This window comes from Oncorhynchus tshawytscha, linkage group LG30 (genome assembly GCF_018296145.1).
Source record: "Oncorhynchus tshawytscha isolate Ot180627B linkage group LG30, Otsh_v2.0, whole genome shotgun sequence".
NCBI lineage: Eukaryota > Metazoa > Chordata > Actinopteri > Salmoniformes > Salmonidae > Oncorhynchus > Oncorhynchus tshawytscha.
The window spans coordinates 16732265-16755983 of NC_056458.1; the positions used below are offsets into that span (position 1 = coordinate 16732265).

General features: G+C 42.2%; 2 protein-coding genes across 2 annotated transcripts; both read right to left on the reverse strand.

The window, feature by feature from the left end:
• Window positions 1-1509: 1509 nt before the first annotated feature.
• LOC112228673 (protein CWC15 homolog) lies at window positions 1510-6506 on the reverse strand. Its single transcript, XM_024394209.2, has 7 exons — window positions 6401-6506; window positions 5667-5808; window positions 5402-5514; window positions 5123-5214; window positions 4919-5032; window positions 2070-2212; window positions 1510-1975 (listed from the first exon to the last, which is right to left on the reverse strand). The coding sequence occupies exons 2-7, from the start codon at window positions 5795-5797 to the stop codon at window positions 1846-1848; spliced, it is 723 nt and encodes a 240-aa protein (XP_024249977.1). The 5' UTR covers window positions 5798-5808; window positions 6401-6506; the 3' UTR covers window positions 1510-1845.
• Window positions 6507-9099: 2593 nt separating this feature from the next.
• LOC112228672 (sestrin-3) lies at window positions 9100-23612 on the reverse strand. Its single transcript, XM_024394207.2, has 10 exons — window positions 23301-23612; window positions 17026-17091; window positions 16538-16738; window positions 13614-13796; window positions 13174-13407; window positions 12890-13022; window positions 12665-12783; window positions 12143-12333; window positions 11783-11927; window positions 9100-11048 (listed from the first exon to the last, which is right to left on the reverse strand). Exons 1-10 carry the CDS (start codon window positions 23376-23378, stop codon window positions 10962-10964), a joined length of 1437 nt encoding a protein of 478 aa, XP_024249975.1. The 5' UTR covers window positions 23379-23612; the 3' UTR covers window positions 9100-10961.
• Window positions 23613-23719: the final 107 nt, after the last annotated feature.

Sequence of the window (23719 nt, forward strand, 5' to 3'; positions counted from 1 at the left end):
TTTCTTGGCGAAAGAGAAACGCTCGCTTACATGGATGTAAACAACTTTGTGCATAAAATTTGAGAGAAATGTTTTTTGTGCGTATGGAACATTTCTGGGACCTTTTATTTCAGCTCATGAAACCAACACTTTTACAACCAACACTTTACATGTTGCGTTTATATTTTTGTTCAGTATATATATATACACAAATATATAGAGGTTTTCCGTTTTCACCATGAGACAAAATTATTTCTGGGAAGCTTAAATTCACATGCGAGAAACCATACCTTTGCTCTAAAAAGACCATTCAGTGGGAACAGCTTAGCTCATCATAGCAGACAACAGTTCTCTATGAATCTTTTCATGTTTCTCTGCAATGTTGAACTGTGTGGTACACAATATCAGCCTGGTCTCAGACTAGACGTAACATAGCAAATATAAATCCAGGACACTCAAATTAGTATGTCACGTTACATTTTAGTTATGCAGAGCAATTACGGTTAAGTTCCTTGCTCAAGGGCACAGAGATTTTTTTTTTTAAACATTTGGTTACATAGTTACATAAGACAGGTTACTTGCGGCAAAAACTAAAAGGAGGACGTTGGTCAGGGTGGGGGTGTAGAAAAACGAAAGTCTAGCAACCCAAAGGTTGGGTGTTCGAATCTCATCACAGACCACTTAAGAATTTTAGTTAATTAATACATACAAAATGTAACATATACTAAATGTATGGAGACAGATTTACATTTATTATGTTACGTCTACCCCAGAGTCCAGATTCTGGGCTCACAGGCGTGGGCTTGATTCAATCAGATCCTCCTTAACCGGTGATAACTGACAACGTTTATTATTTAGGCGATGTTGGGGGTGTAACTGTGTTGGAGCTGCGAAATCAGCAAGAGGCTCCCATTATACCTATCGTGGACATTGACATTGGATGCACAATCCCACGCAGCCTGTTACAAGTTCAAACACTGGAATGTGTTGTAATCTACACCTCAATTAGGCTGACATCAATCCTTATTATGTTTCACCACTTTCAATTTGAGTGTCATTTCCATATAGCCTACACGTTCTCGTTCTGAACTTCTAACGCGAGAGGGATTTAAGGACGGATGTGGTTTCGCGACAATGACAAGAGCAGCCGCTCACAGATTTGATAGCTTTAACGCGGTTACACCTCGACATTGCCTAAATAATAACAGCTGTCAGTTATCCTGGGTTAGCTCCAGAACTGATTGTATCTTAGCCTAAATTGAACATAAACTTCACTTCAGATACTTAAACATCCTCTACAGAAAGGTTTGAACCTCCTCTTCATCTCCTCAATTAAAGGCATCAGTCATGAAGGTAATGTGGCACATAGGCTTTCATGTACCACAAAGACCTTTTCTTATTTTTTTGAAAGGACAGAATAAAAGCTCGGCAGCAAGACTTTTTTTATGGAAGTCATTGCAGAATTCTAACTCCCGGGCACAAAGCTAAAATCACTGAGAAAAGCATCAAGGCCCTCTCACAGACACAGGGTTTTCTTTTTTGTTGGTTTATTGACATTGGCGCTTAAAAAAGGTAAAAGTTAAATAACAACAAGTTAACATTGATGATGTCACTATTGCAACCATTCCTTTCAGGGGTGGAAAATGATTGTACACGAAACAAAACTAGTTGAAATGTGTTTTCAGGTCAGGCATTAGATTACTTTATATACAGAGGATTTTGTGCGTGTTCCATGTCAACGGATGACACCATTCTTCAGGCTCATTCAATGTTTTCAGACCAATCTCTATCACGTCCTCCTTGTCCTCTTAGAACTGGGAACAGAGCAGAGAGAAATGGAACACCTTCATAGCAGAGCTGCAAGTCCTACTTCACATATTTCTCCATGAATTTCTTGTGGAACTCCGAGCGCAGAGTGTCATTGACAAAGCGTTTCTCCCGGCGTGCCTCATCCACTCCCTTTGCACAGTTCTTGAACACGACGTCATCGTCCCACCTTAGAGAGAAAGAGACAGGAGAGGATGTAAAACAACAGTTATCCACAGCCATGCTCTAAGCAGTGGTGTGTGTGTGTGTGTGTCTCTCAACACCTTCTCTTGACGCTGAAGGCACTTGGGGTGGGGACTATCTGTTGTTGCTGCTGCTGCTGCTGTCCAGCCAGGTTGAGCAGAGGATTCCCACTAAGGATGTTCTCCATGCGGATCCTCTCCTCCTCTGCTTTCTGCTCCCGCTCCTGGCACAGGACACGAAACATGTTGGTCAGAGAGGACCAGGTGCAAAGCTCTCATTTGCTGAAGTATTGCTCTTAGCAACGCTTTCTGATTGGCCTTGATTAAAGATGGTTGCACAACAAGCACTGATCTAAAAATAAAAAATAAAAACATCTACAAAAAAGGTCAACATGTTTAACGCTAGAACTGCTAAAGCGGTCATTTGGACTGCTCATAAACTACAACTTTTTATTACGCCGAAATGTTGGAAGTCATGATTTTTCCTAAATAAGTCTGTATAACACACTGTCGTTAGAATATTAATATCACAAACAGAACTGGAGCTATAAACCAGTTTTAGGGGGGCAAGTCATTTTTTAAAATGCCCCTCCACCCAACAGTAGGGCCTGCTTCGCTCTTCCGATAGTTGGAGGCTCCGTGCCCAGTTGATAATCAATCCAATAATTTATTTGAAACTGAACCTAAACCAACATTACTTTCACACATATAACAGATTAAATAAATTAAGTAAAGTATGATAAGAGAGAATGGGTGTTGATGAGCAAGGGGAAGCAAACGATGCAGAAATAATGTAATCACCAACTGTGAATGAAGAACAGGGCCGGCCATTCTGTTATTCTAACTATAATCTCAAAATGGTATGTACCCTATATCAGTCCACCCTGGCCTACTTGGAGTAGGCTACACAGTGAAAGTGTGCATAATTTACAATGGCAAGAAGACCAAGACGAATGGATGCACATGCTGAGTCAGCATTGCTACAAAATCTGAACGAAAACGACTCAGTTGAGGAAGAAATTAACCATGACCTCTTATGATTATTCTTCTGATTCTGAGCCTCAGCCTGAATCTACACCCCCGAGGCCTACGCTCAAAAAAAGGCAGAAACAAATGAAAGGTGAGACAGGAAGGGATGGTTTGGTAGAACAAGCAGGTGACAACGCTACAGGCCGATTATCAGCACAAAATGTAACCAGAGCGCGGACCCTACATCTCAAGCGAAAAACAACATCAGCAACGCACTCACCAGCTTTCATTGTTTGTGTGACATGGACATGCTCCAACTGATGCCATTGCGTGAATATGCACACTGTGTAAGCACAAGCTGACAATAATAAATGGTTTGACTGCTGCCATATCGACACTTACATTCATTATAATGCCATTATTGCTTTTGTGCCAATTTTCACTATTTATCAAGCACACCCTTTTGCTTATAATGATGTGTAGACCACGGATTTTTTCATTTTGATTGTGCGTCTTGCTGGTTGGGGTATTTTCTTTATTTATTTTAAGCTATTGCCGTGTTTCAACAAATATGCTTTCTGTTTTCATAGTTGTAACAAAGGCACTCCACGAATAAAACTGATTGAACACTTGAATCTTTGTGTTTTTTTGTTTTTAAATATAGTCTACAGTAACAAACTAATACAAATACTAGTGTTATTTGAAATATATATATACACTGCTCAAAAAAATAAAGGGAACACTAAAATAACAAATCCTAGATCTGAATGAATGAAATATTCTTATTAAATACTTTTTTCTTTACATAGTTGAATGTGCTGACAACAAAATCACACAAAAATTACAAGGGGTCTGAGGATCTCATCTCGGTACCTAATGGCAGTCAGGCTACCTCTGGCGAGCACATGGAGGGCTGTGCGGGCCCCCAAAGAAATGCCACCCCACACCATGACTGACCCACCGCCAAACCGGTCATGCTGGAGGATGTTGCAGGCAGCAGAAAGTTCTCCACGGCGTCTCCAAACTCTGTCACGTCTGTCACATGTGCTCAGTGTGAACCTGCTTTCATCTGTGAAGAGCACAGGGCGCCAGTGGCGAATTAGCCAAACTTGGTGTTCTCTGGCAAATGCCAAATGTCCTGCACGGTGTTGGGCTGTAAGCACAACCCCCACCTGTGGACGTCGGGCCCTCATACCACCCTCATGGAGTCTGTTTCTGACCGTTTGTGCAGACACATGCACATTTGTGGCCTGCTGGAGGTCATTTTGCAGGGCTCTGGCAGTGCTCCTCCTGCTCCTCCTTGCACAAAGGCAGAGGTAGCGGTCCTGCTGCTGGGTTGTTGCCCTCCTACGGCCTCCTCCACGTCTCCTGATGTACTGGCCTGTCTCCTGGTAGCGCCTCCATGCTCTGGACACTACGCTGACAGACACATCGAACCTTCTTGCCACAGCTCGCATTGATGTCCCATCCTGGATGAGCTGCACTACCTGAGCCACTTGTGTGGGTTGTAGACTCAGTCTCATGCTACCACTAGAGTGAAAGCATCGCCAGCATTCAAAAGTGACCAAAACATGAGCCAGGAAGCATAGGAACTGAGAAGTGGTTGTTTAAGTGTTCCCTTTATTTTTTTGAGCAGTGTATTTTTCAGATTCTAATGTTACCTGAGACATTCATAAACACAGCCAAATGATTATTTTTGCGATAGCTAAATGTCTCAATCCCAAATGAATAGGTGAAATAGGCTGGATCTACACAACAGATGCTCATCTCTACATTAGATGACCTTTAAAGTCTGAAAATGTCAGAGATAAATTAATGGATTGTTTTGTTTGATATTAACAAGTCAATAGAGCCCTATTTGCTGCTCCTACTCAGCAAAACCTGAAAAATGAATTTGCACTTGGTTGGACTCAACTGGCGTGACTGACCCAGCAGCGATTGATTGTCTTGTAGCGACTTACTTTGCGTTCCTGCTCCTCAGCCCGCTCCTTCTTGATTTTCTCCAATTCAGCCAGCAGAGCCGCAGTGTCATCGTCATCACTGTCCTCCTCAGAGTCATCATCCTCCTCCTCATCCTACACCACAAAACAATGAAGATTAGAGGCTGAGCTTTAAAAAAAAGCACAGACATTACAGTGACTGGTGGATGAACAGGTGGCACCTACATCAGTGAGAGGGTCATCTGCATCCAGGTTGGCAGCAGGGATTTGATCTAGTCTGGGCCTCTTAGAGGATGAAGATGAGGATGTGGTGTGTTCTGAAAATTTAAAAGAGACAAACCACCATTTTAATGATGCTGGCTTGAATCCCCTGCAGATGACCCATGTCAACAAAACAAAATAAACAAAACTTTGGGCATAATAGTATGTCAGACGCAAAAATCCCATTGATCTTCTTTACACCCAGTTAAACACTGACATATTTTACGTTCAGGTCAAACTCACCTCTCGGTCCCCTCTCTCTAGTCTTCTCCCGGACAGCAACACGCTCCCTCTCCTCCAGCTCCCTGCGGAAGTCCCGGGCACGCACCTCCTCGGGGGCATCCTGGGTAAGCTGCCTGAGGGGATCACACAGGGAGACATACTGGATGAGACAGCACATTATCTTTAACCAGAGGGACCTGTTCCCAACGACTGGTGCAAGACTTAGCCACAAGGGCAAAGACTGATGCCAAGATGCCACAAGGATAGGTGGTGTTGTGTCACTCACCTGTACTTGATCTTAGTGTGACCAGGCAGATCTCGGCTTGAGTACTGTTTGGACAACGCACTGAGATCACCCTCTCCCTTCCCTCTCCCTCCTCTCGCTGGCTCAAACGTCGGTCTCGCGGCTGTTGTCATTTTTGGTGGCTCTGTAATATTGTGTGAGTGTAATATTTACGGTTCACTTTGTTTATCCATTTAACTTGCTTTGGCAATGTAAACATGTTTACAATGCCATCAAAGCCCATTGAATTTAATTATAGCTGGTTGGAACAGAGGGCAACAAATATAAATAGATTAAATATTTTATCAACATAACGTTAAGAGAAATCAATCCGTATTTAGCTAGCTAACGTTAGCTAACTCGCCATGAGAAAAACAACCTGGTGGTAGCTAGCTAACGTTACTTAAAATATCCATATAGGCTTGCTATATAGTTAACCAATCGACCAAGCTAGCTATATTAGCTAATTTACAAACGATTTCACCATTGTGTGGGTTTTATTATAACATCGGTATTGATTATTGCTGAGCAAACACCAACACACTTGTCTACGCTAACGTTAGTAGTTACTGTAGTGTAGCAAGCTTTTTACATGCTGCCAGTTGACGTTAGTATGCTGGAAGAATAACTGTCATAAGGTAATGCAAGCTACAGGTTTACTAAAATAATACCATAACTAGCTATCTTTCTCTTTCAAAAACAACTAGCTAATATGGAATAGTTTGCTGGAAATGTACCTTTTCCCTCACACTATCAGAAGAGAAAGGGCCCTTTGCTTTGGATTGTAGACGCTGTTATCACAGCGAATGAACAACGCCTACGGAACTGGGAAAGGTCAAACAGCAATTTTGAAACGCGTTTTTGCAGTAGGCGTGTGAGAAACGTTTTTCAAAATAGCCAAATTTTCATTCCACAGTTTCAGTGGTGGAAGAAGTACCCACTTTTCATACTTGAGTAAAAGTATAGATACCTTAATAGAAAGTTACTCAAGTAAATGTGAAAGTCAGCCAGTAAAATACTACTTGAGTAAAAGTCTGAAAGTATTCGGTTTAAAATGTATTTAAGTATCAAAAGTAAATGTAATTGCTAAAACATACTTAAGTATCAAAGGTAAAAGTATCAATCATTTAAAATTCCTTATATTAAGCAAAGGAGACGGCACCATTTAAAAAAAATGTATGGATAGCCAGGGGCACACTCAGACATTATTTACAAAAATGCATTTGTGTTTAGTGAGTTCGCCAGGCCAGAGGCAGTAAGGATGGCCACGTGTTCTCTTGATTATGTGCTTGAATTTGATAATTTTCCTGTCCTGCTAAGCATTGAAAGTGTAATGAGTACTTTTGGTTGTCAAGGAAAATGTATGGAGTAAAAAGTACAATGTTTTCCTTATGAATGTAGTGAAGTAAAAGTAAAAGTAGTCAAAAATATAAATAGTAAAGTACAGATACCCCAAAAAAAATACTTAAGTAGTACTTTAAAGTATTTTTACTTAAGTACTTTACACCACTGCACAGTTTTTCAATCTCAAGAATGAGAAAGGGCTTTCCTCACCACCTTAAATAAGCATGCCCCATTCAAAGAATGTAGAACTAAGAACGGATATAGCCCTTGGTTCACCCCAGACTTGACTGCTCTTGACCAGCACAAAAACATCCTGTGGCGTTCTGCATTAGTATCGAATAGCCCCCGCGATATGCAACTTTTCAGGGAAGTCAAGAACCAATATACTCAGTCAGTTAGGAAAGGCTATCTTTTTCAAACAGAAATGTGCATCCTGTAGCACTAATTCCATGAAGAAAGTCCATGGAGAATAAGAGTACATCCTCCCCGCTGCCCACTGTGCAGCCATCTTCATCAACCTGGCCAAGGCTTTTGACTCTGTCAATCACCTCATTCTTATCGGCAGACTCAATAGCCTTGGCTTCTCAAATGACTGCCTCGCCTGGTTCACCAACTACTTCTCAGATAGAGTTCAGTGTGTCAAATCGGAGGGCCTGTTGACCTCTGGCAGTCTCTATGGGGGTGCAACAGGGTTCAATTTTCTCTGTAATATATCAATGATTTCGCTCTTGCTGCTGGTGATTCTCTGATCCACCTCTACGCAGACGACACCATTCTGTATACATCTGGCCCTTCTTTGGACACTTTGCTAACAAACCTCCAATCGAGCTTCAACGCCATACAACACTCCTTCCGTGGCCTCCAATTGCTTTTAAATGCTAGTAAAACTAAGTGCATGCTCTTCAACCGATTGCTGCCCGAACCCTCCCGGCCGACTAGCATCACTACTCTGGACGGTTCTGACTTAGAATATGTGGACAACTACAAATACCTAGGTGTGTCTGGATAGACTGTAAACTCTCCTTCCAGACTCACATTAAGCATCTCCAATCCAAAATCAAATTTAAAATCTGCTTCCAATTTCACAAAAAAGCCTCCTTCACTCATGCTGCCAAACATACCCTCGTAAAACTGACTATCCTACTGATCCTTGACTTCGGCGATGTCATTTACAAAATAGCCTCCAACACTCTACTCAGCAAACTGGATGTAGTCTATCACAGTGCCATCCGTTTTGTCACCAAAGCCCCATATACTACCTACCACTGCAACCTGTATGCTCTTGTTGGCTGGCCCTCACTACATATTTGTCGCCAAACCCACTGGCTCCAGGTATAAGTCTTTCCTCTGCAAATCCCTGCCTTATCTCAGCTCACTGGTCACCATAGCAACACTCACACGTAGCATGCACTCCAGCAGGTATATTTCACTGGTCATCCCCAAAGCCAACACTTCCTTTGGCTGCCTTTCCTTCCAGTTCTCTGCTGCTAATGACTGGAACAAACTGCAAAAATCTCTGAAGCTGGAGTCATATCTCCTTCTCTAACTTTAAGCATCAGTTGTCAGAGCAGCTTACCGATCACTGTACCTGTACACAGCCAATCTGTAAATAACACACCCAACTACCTCATCCCCATATTATTACTTACCCTCTTGCTCTTTTGCACCCCAGTATCTCTACTTGCACATCATCATCTATCACTCCAGTGTTAATGCTAAATTGTAATTATTTCCCCTCTATGGCCTATTTATTACCTTAACTCCCTACTCTTCTACATTTGCACACACTGTACATAGATTTTTCTATTGTGTTATTGACTATTCGTTTGTTTATGTGTAACTCTGTGTTGTTGTTTTTGTCGCACTGCATTGCTTTATCTTGGCCAGGTTGCAGTTGTAAATGAGAACTTGTTCTCAACTGGCCTACCTGGTTAAATAAAGGTGAAATAAAAAATAAATAAAAAACATTTTTATGACATTAAAATGTTGACTGATGAAACAGATTTGATATGTAGCACACATACCGGTATCATACATCAAGTTACCAGGATGCATGTTGATGAATCAAATAAACAGAACACATGTATGAACACATCTACATATGTAGATGTATTTCTTAACTTCTTTATTGTTTTTTTTAAATTTCCTTACAGGCACTGTGTGAAATATCATTTCAGTTGTACAGTTTTCATTTTACAGTTGTTTTAATTGAAAAATGACAATGTGGCTTTGATAAAGAAGAAACGACCTCCCAACAATCTTGAAGCACAATCTCGGGTAAGAGAAACAAAAGTGCAGCTTTAACTCTCAGACCAGTAGATGATCATTTTGTAAAGTTTAGACAACTCAGCTTCCATCTTCATCGGTTATAATTCGAATGATACATTATGATACATTACCTAATTGTTCTTGTTAATACAAGCTGTTTATCCCACCAATTAAAACACCTTAAAAATATAAAGTAGGTTGGCAAACAGTAAATAGTACTTTGGTGAATGGCATCTGAGTTCACAGAGATATGTTTAAAGAATTTGATCAATACATCTAAACTATCTAAACCTTCACACAAATGGGGGGAGGGGTGCTAATATTGAACACATTTCGCATCCGAGACATACAATGCAATGTCTTAATATTTGAGAAAGATTAGAGAGAAGAGAGAGAGGATTTAAGGAAATAAACATTTCTTGCATATTTCCAACTGGGAATTACCAACGTTCCAACGTGCAGACACAAATGTGCAAAGAGCAACAATCATTCACAAAAGCACCATGACTTTTTCAACCCTACACTGATGAAGAAATAAGAATCAAATAAATGCTGGTGAGACTCAAAGTTAACAGTGCATATTTTAGGGTTAGGCATTTGCACGTGGTGATACTTCAAAACCAAAACAAAGAGCACATTCCCAGCACTACTGTAGCTTATCTCAGTTCTGAAATGTACTGTACTTCCTAATGGACTATACATGTTTTATTTTAAATGTCTCATGGATCTAATATCTGTACTGTACACTGCATCTTTGGTAGTAGGCAATATGAATGTCTTACAGACCCTGTTAGAAACATTTGGCACAGAAATATGTCACAAACAGGATGAGAGAGGGAAAGCAATAAAAAAAATCATACAATTGCTGATAATGTTGCTTGTGCACTCCCTGCTGTGATACAGTCTCTATTAGGACATATATTGCAGAGAAATAATTCTCAATAAATATTTGAATTAGCCTAATTTATCGACAAAGGTCTAAATAGACTGAAAAGCATAAGTATTCTGTCACAGCCTTTTAAGTTGCAAGAAATATATAATAAAAAAAGGTAAGAAGAATGAAGACCATATTGCACTTTTTAAAATATCTGAGTGCCACAAAAGGGCTTGTTCTGTCAATCAGATAACCTTCTAATCTTGTTTCTGATATTGGTGGGTCTGTCTCAAATCAAGGCATTACAATCAGAGGTATATTCTTGTGTAACACTGTTTCTGGCTATACAGTATCCTCCTTAGAGCTGGAGTTTAGTACTTTGTGAGGTTGCTTGGATAAACAATTTCCAAAAGTGAGTCATGAACTCCAACCACTCCACTGCATGTCACTGAAGCCAAACTGCCATTATGATTTTGGCAAAGGAGGATAATAATAGTCAGTCATGTGCACCCGTTTTCACTTGCATACACTCACAATAGGATTTCCTTCATCTTCACAAACTTCCTCTTTACAAGGGCATTACGCTAAAAAGACCTTAAAGTCCCCACCCAACCACACAGTAGGAGGCCAGTTTTAGAGTCATGTGCCTGGTAGAGAGACAGTCTTCTGGTTTCAAGAGGCCTCGTTCCTGGGGCTGTGGAAAGGGGAAGGCCGGTGGTGGTGTTGGGGGAGGTGGGGTGATGAGGACTGTAGAGGGCTGGGGTTTTCTATTGGTCAGTTGGAGAAAGACAACCCGCTGTGGTCGGTCAGGGTCAGGTCATGTAGCGTGTGATGGCGCGCAGGGTGTATAGCAGTTCTGCCTGCATCCTGGCCTCCATTAGGAGTAGGTTCACATGGACCTGGAGCGGGACAGGGAGGCTGAGGATTAACATACCATACATACTATAACACAGTACAGTTACTTTATATAACTGGCATGGCATGGTCTGCATTATGGACAGCCACTGATCTGTAAAATGGATATGCGTTTGCAGAAAATAGGCTACAAAAGACATCTCACTGAGTCTCATATGTAAACGTAGTGAGAGATTTGGTTCAGGCAATACTTTTTAATGGGGGCCAAAGAAAAAGCTGTTTGTACAGACATGATAATTACTAACTAAAGTGAACGCTGCTGTCCTCATTACGTCAGAGATGAGATGTTTGTTCCAGGTTGTCTTGACATGAGCTTTAAGAACAAGACAATGACCCTTCTACCCTGCTGGTCCTAATGATACACGGTGTAACTTGCTCGTCTTTCATCTCTTTCAGCCCAGTCAGATTCCAAAAGGGGGCCTCTCTGCAGAACAACCCAAACACAATAACAGCATGTTCCTGCGGCCAAGAGCTTCATTTTCTTCAGCTCTGCTCAATAGTCCTAGTGTACTCATGAGCCAAAGCCTCCTGCACAAACACAATCAAACAGCATGACCAGTCCTGCCCCTGAACTCTGGCCTATTTACAAAAACATATCAGGATTCACAATCTCATTTTTTGTGGCTGTGGACAGTGAATGCTTGATTGCAAATAATACAAACAACATAAGACTATGCCCTCTCATGAACACAAGCACGAGCATTGACAGTTTTCTAACCTTCTCGGAGTGGCGGAACTGGCACCAGTAGCTGTCGTACATGCGGCGAGTGGTCCTCTCTGGATAACATGTTACCGTCTTTATATAGACCTTCAGACTGCGTTCCAATAGCTGATTCACCTCCCCATAGTCATAGTCATCATACCTGCAGACAGGACATCAAATAAATCACACTATCAGACTGGAGCATCACTTTACTGTCTACTAGGCCATTTATACTGTACTTCAGGGACTATTCTAGGGCTTCAACAATCACACTAATTTAAATATAATAATTATCCCACTAACTTGACACTAAGTGTCCACACTTGATAGTGCATGAGAAGTGTATGTGACAGAGGATAGAAGGCGCTGTCTTACCTGATGCCATACATGCAGTGCACGTAGTTGAAGAGTGCACGTCGGAGCATGGTGGTGTCCACGTCCTCGTGACTGGCCATGTTGTAGTAGGTTAGGTCACATGCTGTTCGGAACTTGTCATCCAGCAGCAGACCAATGTCTGAGTACAGCCTGTTGACCAGAGAGAAACCATGGTCCTCCCACGAGTAGTCCTACAGGCAGACACACGGACAGGCAGACAGACAGGCAGGCAGGCAGGCAGGCAGGCAGGCAGGCAGGCAGACAGACAGACAGACAGACAGGCAAGACAGACAACAGGCAAGGCAAGGCAAGGCAAGGCAAGGCAAGGCAAGGCAAGGCAAGGCAAGGCAAGGCAAGGCAAGGCAAGGCAAGGCAGGGCAAGGCAGGGCAGGGCAGGGCAGGGCAGGCAGGCAGGCAGGCAGGGACATTTAGGTGTTAAGAAGTGACTGTTAAATCTATAGATCTTGCACTTATGGTATGATAGTGGAATTTACATTAATTTGATCTATAATTATCCCCCACCTGTGCTCTAAATGTTGGTGGGTTGTCCTCTCCGTGTCGAGCAAAGTGCTGGTACCCAAAGGTGGCATCCTCTACAAACCGAGACACTTTGGATGTGGGCATCACCTCATCCTTCATATCTGCAGTCACATTGGAGATGTATTATAATCAGTCATGACTTCACTGACAGGTTTACATTAGTACTCAGTGAGAAACAGACAACAGGAAAAGGTGTGGTTGCAGTACCCCCAGAGCCCACCAGGAGGCTCTCTTTCTTCTCTTTCTCGAAGCGTGTGGCCATCTCCTCCTGCGAGGCCTCGTCCTCCTCTCTCTCCTCCTGTAGCCTCTTCATTCTGTCCATCAGTGCCTCTAACTCGGCCTGAAAAACACACAACAAACCAGAACTCTATTAATGTGACAATAGAGTCACACATACTTAGATACATTTCCAACACAATCCCTCCAAACACATATAGCTAAATCAACTCAGTAAAGCATAGATCAACAGTAAGTCATGTATGTCATTTCACCACGGGGCTGGCGTTGCTGAGGTCTCGGTCCAGGTGATGGTCGCTGGCCAAGTCACATGTACAGTAGTCACTGATGTAAACGGACTGGAAGCCATTGGCATTCGGTGGATCCACCTGGGGGTTGATACCACTGCCAAACACAAAGCTGGCCAGGGAATGGAAATGGGCCAATATGACCACAGCATGGACCAGCTCTGCCAAAGACCAACTGTGCTCCCCTGTTTTCACCAAGTTCTGAGGTAGAGGAAGGAGAGAAAAACGTTTAGTGGGAGTTACTTAATGTGTGAGTATGTGGATCAAAGTCATGCATACATGTGTGTGTTAGTGAATAGATATAGATATATATACATTGTACGTGCATATGTAGATAATGTACTTGAATATGAGCATGTTTTATGCACTTGAATATGAGCATGTTTTATGCACGTCTGTGTTCTAACCTGAATGTGCTCTTTGGTGATGAGCCAGGGCCTGTGTGCTAGGATCTTGTTGATCTCGTTGAGGTTCCTCAGTCTCTGAGGGGCGTACTGTAGACCCTTCAGCCAGTCTTGACACATCCCCATCCTGTAGAACTCACGCACATGCAGAGACACCAGGAAGGAACACTGGTGACGCGCTGCAGCCTGGAGACACAGAGAGGTTTTTTATTTACATGAATTCTAGCTCACTGTGAAAACTCTTCCTTCACTGTATATGTTTATTACTGTCTAAACTGTCTTTATATGAATGTTCTATATGCCTGTCTTCTGGGAGGCACTGTATTTCACAGTCCAGTTTTAGCTGGCATTCAGCAAGTACTAAATTGTACAAAGTGTTGCTTGTTTCAAAGAATTTCTCATAAAACAAAAATGTCATCAGTATGCAATTATTATTTTACTATGTAATGTCTAAGTAAATAAGCAGACTGTAATATAAAGCATTCATATTTTCAGTAAAATGCATGACATTTAAATGAACATTTTACAGTATATGCATATTGTATTTGTCTAAATTCTAAACATGAACTATTTTACTCTGTACATTAAATGTTTCCACATGGTTAATTTAACACTGCATTGCATTCAGCTGTTCCTTATGACATAATATACGGTGTCTTTAAGAGTGAGGGGGCTGACTTTGACCTAGTTGTGGAGGGGCCACATCAGGAAGAGAGTGAGTTGGAAGTGGGCTGGGGCAAAAGGGTCGGGGGGTTGGTAGGACCATCCGAGTTTGCTGCATACCAAAGATACACAGGTGTGGAGGCCAGTGTGTCTGAGCACAGGGCAAACACTGCCCTGCTTAATGTCTCCACTACCTCTTCTCTCTACTAGCTATAGAAGCGTTCTCAGTCCAGCACACCCCAGGGTCATCTCAGTGCTGAGGCAAAACTTTTAACATCATACGGAAAACATCATCCGTCACTCCGGGAAAGAGCCATTGGTTGTTATGGAAATGGATCATTAGAGAAATATGAATATGGGTCAGCAGGAGATTTGTGTTAGGTAGGTCTCCTGAGCAGGGAGAGGGAGGCTCTAAGGGAGGATGTGTATATGCAGGAGACATTTTCTCCCAGCTGAGCTTGACCTTTGACCTGTCCCGTACCATGCAACTGCAGGTAGAAGCTGCCCGTAGGATCAGCTTACCTTACCACCATTCCAAACCTCAACCCTTACAGGGAACAACTGCTGCGTTGGAAATGGCACTCTATATATAGTACACTCCTTTAGAGCTCTGGTGTAAATACTTGTATGAACATAACAAGATTCAACAACTAAGACATAAACTGAACAGGATCCACAGACATGTGACTAACAGAAATTGAATGTGTCCCTGAATGAAGGGGGGGGGGGGAATCAAAATTAAAACTAACAGTCAGTATCTGGTGTGGCCACCAGCTGCATTAAGTACTGCAGTGCATCTCCTCCTCATGGACTGCACCAGATTTGCCAGTTATTGCTGTGAGATGTTACCCCACTCTTCCACCAAGGAACCTGCAAGTTCTCAGACATTTCTGGGGTTGAATGGACCTAGCCCTCACCCTCCGTTCCAACAGGTCCCAGACGTGCTCAATGGGATTGAGATCCAGGCTCTTCGCTGGCCATGGCAGAACACTGACATTCCTGTCTTACAGGAAATCACGTACAGAACGAGCAGTATGACTGGTGGCATTGTCATGTTGGAGAGACATGTCAGGATGAGCCTGCAGGAAGGGTACCACATGAGGGAGGAAGATGTCCTCCCTGTAACACACAGCATTGAGATTGCCTGCAATGACAACAAGCTCAGTCCGATGATGCTATGAAACACTGGCCCAGACCATGACGGACCCTCCATCTCCAAAATGATCCTGCTCCAGACTACAGGCCTCGGTGTAATGCTCATTCCTTCAAAGATAAACGTGAATCCGACCATCACCCCTGGTGAGACAAAACCGCGACTCGTTAGTGAAGAGCACTTTTTGCCAGTCCTGTCTGGTCCAGCGATGGTGGGTTTGTGCCCATAGGCAACGTTGTTGCCGGTGATGTCTGGTAAGGACCTGCCTTACAACAGGCCTACAAGCCCTCAATCCAGCCTCTCTCCGCCTATTGCGGACAGTCTGAGCACTGATGGAGGGATTGTGCGTTCCTGGTGTAAATCGGGCAGTTGTTGTTGCTATCCTGTACCTGCCCCACAGGTGTGATGTTTGGATGTACTGATCCTGTGCAGTTGTTGTTACAGGTGGTCTGCCACTGCGAGGATGATCAGCTGTCCGTCCTGTCTCCCTGTAGCGCTGTCTTAGGCGTCTCACAGTATGGACATTGAAATTTACTGCCCTGGCCACATCTGCAGTCCTCATGCCTCCTTGCAGCATGCTTCAGGCACGTTCAATTTTTGTTTGTTTTTCAGAGTCAGTAGAAAGGCCTCTTTAGTGTCCTAAGTTTTCATAACTGTGACGTTATTTGCCTACCGTCTGTAAGCTGTTAGTGTCTTAACAACAGTTCCCAGGTGCATGTTCATTGTTTATGGTTCATTGAACAAGCATTGGAAACCCTTTACAATGAAGATCTGTGAAGTTATTTGGATTTTTACGAATTATCTTTGAAAGACAGGGTCCTGAAATAGGGACGTTTCTTTTTTTGCTGAGTTTAGGTTTTTCACCTACTGTACCCATTTACTGTAATGTTACATTTTTCATATTAACTATCAACCGATTCTGTATTTCCACTACAGTGCACATAAAATAAATAACATTTTCCTTAAAAAAATTATTTTTTTGTAAAATGTGATTTTAAAAAAACATATAAAGAAATATGAATTGTCGGGTCTCAGGAGAATAGGGAAATAGGATGTCATTTCAAACACACCCGATGACAATCTCTAGGTTCATCCTATACCAGTTGTTTACCATGATGGCAATGTAGTGTCGGCAGTGGAGAGGCAGGGGGCCGTCCATCCTCAGCAGGTAGAACTGGCTACGCAGGAAGGACTCCAGGTAGTGGGGGTGCAGTCCCATCACCTGGGTCAGATGGTCCACGTGGCCTGACAGAGAGTAGGCTTCGGCCAGGATCTGCTCTGTTTGGGGGTCCACCTGGGACGCCTCCACAATCTGGACCCAGGGAGGAGGGTTGGGGGGAGGGTCAGGCAGGACAGGGAAGAGAGGGGTTTCAGTCACGCATTGTGTATTGAACCATTTTAAAGTAAAGCTGCTGCTGCTGTAATCTGAAATCTGGTTTATACTTCTGAGTTCAAGGCAAGGTGAAGATAAAGGTGGGAAGATAAAGACAAGGGGGGAAAAGCGAGAGAGATTAAACAGAAGTGACAGTGAGAAAGAACGAGAGAGAGTCGGCAGGACAAGGGAAATATAGCCTCAAGGCACAGAAAGTATTTTCTTACCTCCTCTTTTGGAATGAAGGCACTGGGTCCACTGGAGAAGGGTCGCGGCACCCTGACTCCTTTCTCCTGAGACAAGACAAGAGCGGCAGAGAGGGAAACTGGGTTAGCTAAGGAACTATACAACACAAGGAGCTTAGATGTACAACACCACTTTTGGCACAACCTAAATGAACTCTCAGCTATGTTGGTAAACACAAGAAAAAAACATCAAATGAAAAGATAAAAAGAGGGCATGTATAGAAGTGAGGTTTGATATGTAACAGCCAGGCCTTTGTGTGTCAGTCCGTTTGCTCAGAGGTAAAGTAACCCCCTCCTCCTGTTATCTGTTGAGATGAGCAAACAGCCTGTGCACACACATTAGCCAGGGAACATGGCCTGGGCAGAGAAAAGGACGGTAGATGTATGGTTCACATCGTCTTTTATGCGTGTGTGTGTGAGTGGGTGTTGAAATGTACATTTATGTTAGGACAGTATATCTATTGAAGTTCATATACTGAGAGCCTGTAGGAGAAGGATGGTAAAAATCTCTCTATAAGAGGCAGGAAGTCAGACAGGCAGGCATATAGACAGATATTATATTTAGTGATCAATGCTGGGCTAAGGAGAGTAAACCAGTCCTCCTTCAGTTATAGTTGAAGTCGGAAGTTTACATACACTTAGGTTGGAGTCACTAAAACTTGTTTTTCAACCACTCCACAAATTTCTTGTAAACAAACTATAGTTTTGACAAGTCGGTTAGGACATCTGCTTTGTGCATGACACAAGTAATATTTCCAACAATTGTTTAGACAGATTATTTAACTTATAATTCACTGTATCACAATTCCAGTGGGTCAGAAGTTTACATACACTAAGTCCTTTAAACAGCTTGGAAAATTCCAGAAAATTATGTAATGGCTTTAGAAGCTTCTGATAGGCTAATTGACATCATTTGAGTCAATTGGAGGTGTACCTGTGGATGTATTTCAAGGCCTACCTTCAAACTCAATACCTCTTTGCTTGACATCATGGGAAAATCAAAAGAAATCAGCCAAGACCTCAGAAAATTGTAGACCTCCACAAGTCTGGTTCATCCTTGGGAGCAATTCCCAAATGCCTGAAGGTACCATGTTTATCTGTACAAACAATAGTATGCAAGTATAAACACCATGGGACCACGCAACTGTCATACCGCTCAGGAATGAGACGTTTTCTATCTCCTAGAGATGAACGTACTTTGGTGCGAAAAGTGCAAATCAATTCCAGAACAACAGCAAAGGACTTTGTGAAGATGCTGGAGGAAATGGGTACCAAAGTATCTATATCCACATTAAGATGAGTCCTATATCGACATAAACTGAAAGGCAGCTCATCAAGGAAGAAGCCACTGCTCCAAAACCACCATAAAAAAGCCAGACTACGGTTTGCAACTGCACATGGGGACAAATATCGTACTTTTTGGAGAAATGTCCTCTGGTCTGAAGAAACAAATATAGAACTCTTTGGCCATAATGACCATTGTTATGTTTGGAGTAAAAGAACACCATCCCAACTGTGAAGCACGGGGGTGGCAGCATCATGTTGTGGGGGGGCTTTGCTGCAGGAGGGACTGGTTCACTTCACAAAATAGATGACATCATGAGGAGGAAGATTATGTGGATATATTGAAGCAACATCTCAAGACATCAGTCAGGAAGTTAAAAGCTTGGTCACAAATGGGTCTTCCAAATGAACAATGACCCCAAGCATACTTCCAAAGTTGTGGCAAAATGGCTTAAAACCTCACTAGGGTAAGGCCAACATCCAGTGAAATTGCAGAGCGCCAAATTCAAAAACAGAAATACTCATTATAAAAATTCATAAAACATACAAGTGTTATACATTGGTTTAAAGATTAACTTCTTGTTAATCCAACCACAGTGTCAGATTTCAAAAAGGCTTTACGGCAAAAGCATACCATGCGATTATCTGAGAACAGCGCCCAGCAGACAAATCATTACAAACAGTTACCAGCCAAGTAAAGGAGTTACACAAGACAGAAATTGAGATAAAATGAATCACTTACCTTTGATGATCTTCATATAGTTGCACTCACAAGACTTGTTTTGTTCGATAAAGCCCCTTTTAATATCCAAAAACCTCAGTTTTGTTTGCACGTTTTGTTCAGTAATCCACAGGCTCAAACGCAGTTACAGCAGGCAGACGAAAAATCCAAATAGTATCCGTAAAGTTTGTAGAAACATTTCAAACAATGTTTATAATCAATCCTCAGGTTGTTTTTAGCCTAAATAATCAATAATATTTCAGCCGGACAATAACGTCGTCAATACAAAAGGTAAACAAGAAAGGAGCACTCTCAGTCACGCGCATGAAAAATCTCTGGGACACTGTTGGGTCCACTCATTCAGAGTCATCTAACTCTCTCATTTTTCAGAATACAAGCCTGAAACAATTTCTAAAAACTGTTGACATCTAGTGGAAGCCATAGGAAGTGCAATTTGAGTCCTAATCCAATGGATACTGTAATGGCATTCAATAGAAAACTACAAACGTAAAAAATCCCACTTCCAGGATGGATTTTTCTCAGGTTTTAGCCTGCCAAATCAGTTCTGTTATACTCACAGGCATTATTTTAACAGTTTTGGAAACTTAAGAGTTTTCTATCCAAATCTACCAATTATATGCATATCCTAGCTTCTGGGCCTGAGTAGCAGGCAGTTTACTTTGGAAACGCTTTTCATCCGGAAGTGAAAATAGTGCCCCCTACTAGAGGTCGACCGATTAATCGGAATGGCCGATTAATTGGGTCCGATTTCAAGTTTCCATAACAATCGGAAATCGGTATTTTTGGAAACACACACACAATCTAGAGGGTGAATAGCAGCAGCAGCAGCAGTAGCAGTAGTAGTAGTGAGTTGCAAGGTAACGAAGTAAACAATGAAACTTTTTATGAATCTATTGGCCATGTTGTCTAGTATATCATGGGCAAGATAGGCTCTACCAATGGGAATTCCAAACCACCTGTTGTATAATAAACACTAGACTGGGGTTGTCTGTGTATTTAGCTGTCTTACAGTACATCTCCATGGTAATAATATTACATAATGGTTAAGGGCCTCAAGTTCAAAGGTGGGAAGAAGGTTTATAGTACGAATGGATAACAAAGCTACATAAACAACCAAAATATACAGTAAGACACTGTAGTTCTCTATGGGTGAGAAAGTGTGTGTGTGTGTGTGCATGTGTGCGTGTGAGAAAGTGGTGTTTGCGTGTGCATGAGAGAGAGTCAGACAGAGACCCCTTCTCTGTTCTAGTGGCATATGTCTTGCTACATAACAGACATTTGAATGTGCGCTCTGTCAATAGACAGGCCATTTCCTGTGAATTTAGCTAATTGGGTTTAAGCCCTGTGACTCCCACTGCTACCGGTGACACAGACAGACCTGCCCTGGGCTGCAGACAGTTTCACCCTGGTATTAATCCCTCCCTCTTTTCCTCTCTCTCCATCCCTCTCTCCTCCTCTCCTATCATATGTCCTCCCCACCCTCTGTCTGTCTGGCCCTTTGTGTGTGTTGGGTGATGAATGTCTGTTGTTGGGGCAACGTGGCTGATGCAGTTAACTGAGAGAGGTGGCTCCAGTAGAGAGAGGTGGCTCCAGTAGAGAGAGGTGGCTCCAGTACAGAGAGGTGGCTCCAGTACAGAGAGGTGGCTCCAGTACAGAGAGGTGGCTCCAGTACAGAGAGGTGGCTCCAGTACAGAGAGGTGGCTCCAGTACAGAGAGGTGGCTCCAGTAGAGAGAGATGGCTCCAGTAGAGAGAGATGGCTCCAGTAGAGAGAGATGGCTCCAGTAGAGAGAGATGGCTCCAGTAGAGAGAGATGGCTCCAGTAGAGAGATGGCTCCAGTACAGAGAGGTGGCTCCAGTAGAGAGAGATGGCTCCAGTAGAGAGAGATGGCTCCAGTACAGAGAGGTGGCTCCAATAGAGAGAGATGGCTCCAATAGAGAGAGATGGCTCCAGTAGAGAGAGATGGCTCCAATAGAGAGAGATGGCTCCAGTAGAGAGAGATGGCTCCAATAGAGAGAGATGGCTCCAGTAGAGAGAGATGGCTCCAGTAGAGAGAGATGGCTCCAATAGAGAGAGATGGCTCCAATAGAGAGAGGTGGCTCCAGTAGAGAGAGGTGGCTCCAGTACCTCTCTACCTGCCTGTGCAGATTTAAAGAAGAGCCTGGACCCGTCTGTCTCTATCATCTCCATCACAAAAAGAAAATAGCCTAAAGCCAGTTTATAAAAACAACAATGCTTTTTAAAGAAAGTTGTAATTGTGGAACTAGTATGTGATAGATAAGGAATAAAGCATCAAAAACCAGAATCTTACATCATAATTAATGAGAGTATGAATTGACAGTGTCATCACTCTCTCAGTATACTGTAATTTCCAACCAAGAGGGTTTCTGTTGAGAACAGCCTGTATGAAACCTCTTGGATTCAACCTACAAAATGAAAGATCTATACTCTGCCTTTACCAGTATATTTCTATGTGATCGTGGCATTGTGTATTTACCAGTATCTATTGGTAACTGTAGACGGCAGACACTGCTTTTTTCTGTCACTGATGTTTGTCAGGAAAGAGCTGACTCTGGTGTGCAGACAGACAAAGATGTCTCGCATTGTAATCTATGGATGTCCACTCCTCATGTTTTGTTGTTACAGGGTTGCTCCACGTCAAAAAGCACAAGAAAGAGATTTTTGACACTCACCATCTCAGATTGCTCTGAAATAGTTTCTGTTGTTGGAAACAGATAATATTATCATTCCTGCAACATTATTTTGTGGAATAGAATTTGATCTCTGAGAAATTAAGCTAATTGATTGTATCCAAGTTGGCCATTTGAATATATAGAATTCATATAAAATTCAATAAATGTAGTACCCAACATCTGATTTGGCCCAAACTTTTTTTCGAACAATGAGTAAGACGTGAGGAATCTAAAGAAAGGACACCCCACACTTCACGCCAATCCCACTCCAACAATGAATATATAGAATCAGTTCTCTATATTTGACTAGTAGTATGGAGCTCCAGCTCAGAGGATTGTCTCTTCATCCTATTTAATGTAGTCTCAGTGAATTTGGTCACGTTTTTTCCCCTGTTCAGAGAAATTAGTCATTGAAGTTGTTAGGTTGATGTCCCATCCTACATCCTGATATTACCAGGTTCTGACCACTAGATGGTTCTGATCCTGCTGTTAAGTGGAATTAATCTCCCCCATTCTTAAAGGGATAGTTAACCCAAATGACAAAATTACATATTGGTTTAACCTGTAAGCAGTCTATGGACCAGGTATGACAGCAACCATTGCTTTGGTTTTGTTAACCTGGCCACTGTTTCAAACGCAAACATTTGAGCATTTGTGTCGTAAATCCAATGCAAGTCAATTTGTACCTGCGTTAGCATTTTCACACTTCATATCCAAATCATCTATAAGTAACATAATTGTAACATAATTGAGTTACACAACATGTTTTTTAAACAATGTTTTTTTTAGGATGCCTTTGACATGATATGTGAAAATGCTATTATAGATTTATTTGTATTTTTTTGCATTTTCACACTTCATGTCCAAATCATCCTAATGTATCAAAAAATGTATTGTGTAACTCAATGATGCCCTGGAGAAGACAGAAACAGACCTCGTCTTCTGCCTTGAGACCATCTTACGATGACTCCCTATCAAAAATTGGGTCATATGTACCTAGACTAATGGCTACTAATAATAGCAGTCAGACTCAGAAAGCAGGGCACTAGAGAGAAATATCCATGTTCTTATCAAATCATCAATCTATCCCCCAACTCTATGCTATCAAACTGATTGACGACCATCCTGGGAATTAAATTAATCCAAATTGGTCAATCTGTTGCAGATAACTGTACATCATTTAGTTTGAGTTGGTTAAACTAGGCCTAATTGGAATTACAAACGATTCTGAAGCAATTCTATAGATGATGTTGAAATACAGAATGCAGTTGAATGCACAAGTATCAGTAAGGTAAGGAGAAGACCAGTGAAAAACAATATGTTTGTTCTACAATCTGAATCAATAGATAAAATGAAAGTATACTAGGGCCTAGGCCACTACTCCTGCAGGATCTCAGTGACATCTTCATAAGATGCAACGATATTTTATCTAAATTGGAAGGAATAATAAATAGGCCTGACTGATCACCTTGATAAAACATGATATTGGTCGACTAGTAAAAGTAACATTTGGAGAAATGAAATCACGAAACATCATACCTTTTTCCTTATCACCTTCTGACAGATGTTACAGATGTGAAATGGGTTGGAGGTGAAAGACTCCGCGCTGACGTTCATACTGGCTTCCACTTTAACAGTCCTAGACACCGTATTTTGAAAGGTTTTTACTGTAACGTTACTTTTTCTGTACAGTTAAATTACGGTATATCCTTCGATTGTAGGTGGGTCGGCAGCGGCGGTGGTGGGTTGGAGATGGGGAGACTGAAGAGCTGTTAAATTACGAACCCTTTCTCGAGAGTATTATAGGCTCCGTACTCCCCAGTCTCGCTCACCACACACAGCGCCAGGCAGTTTTTGAGCGAACTTCTAATTTTGCTCTGCCGAAGGTAGGCACGCCCAACAGCCAATTGCCGCCAGAGGGGTGTGTTTGCTGAACAACAAAAATGTTCCACAAACGG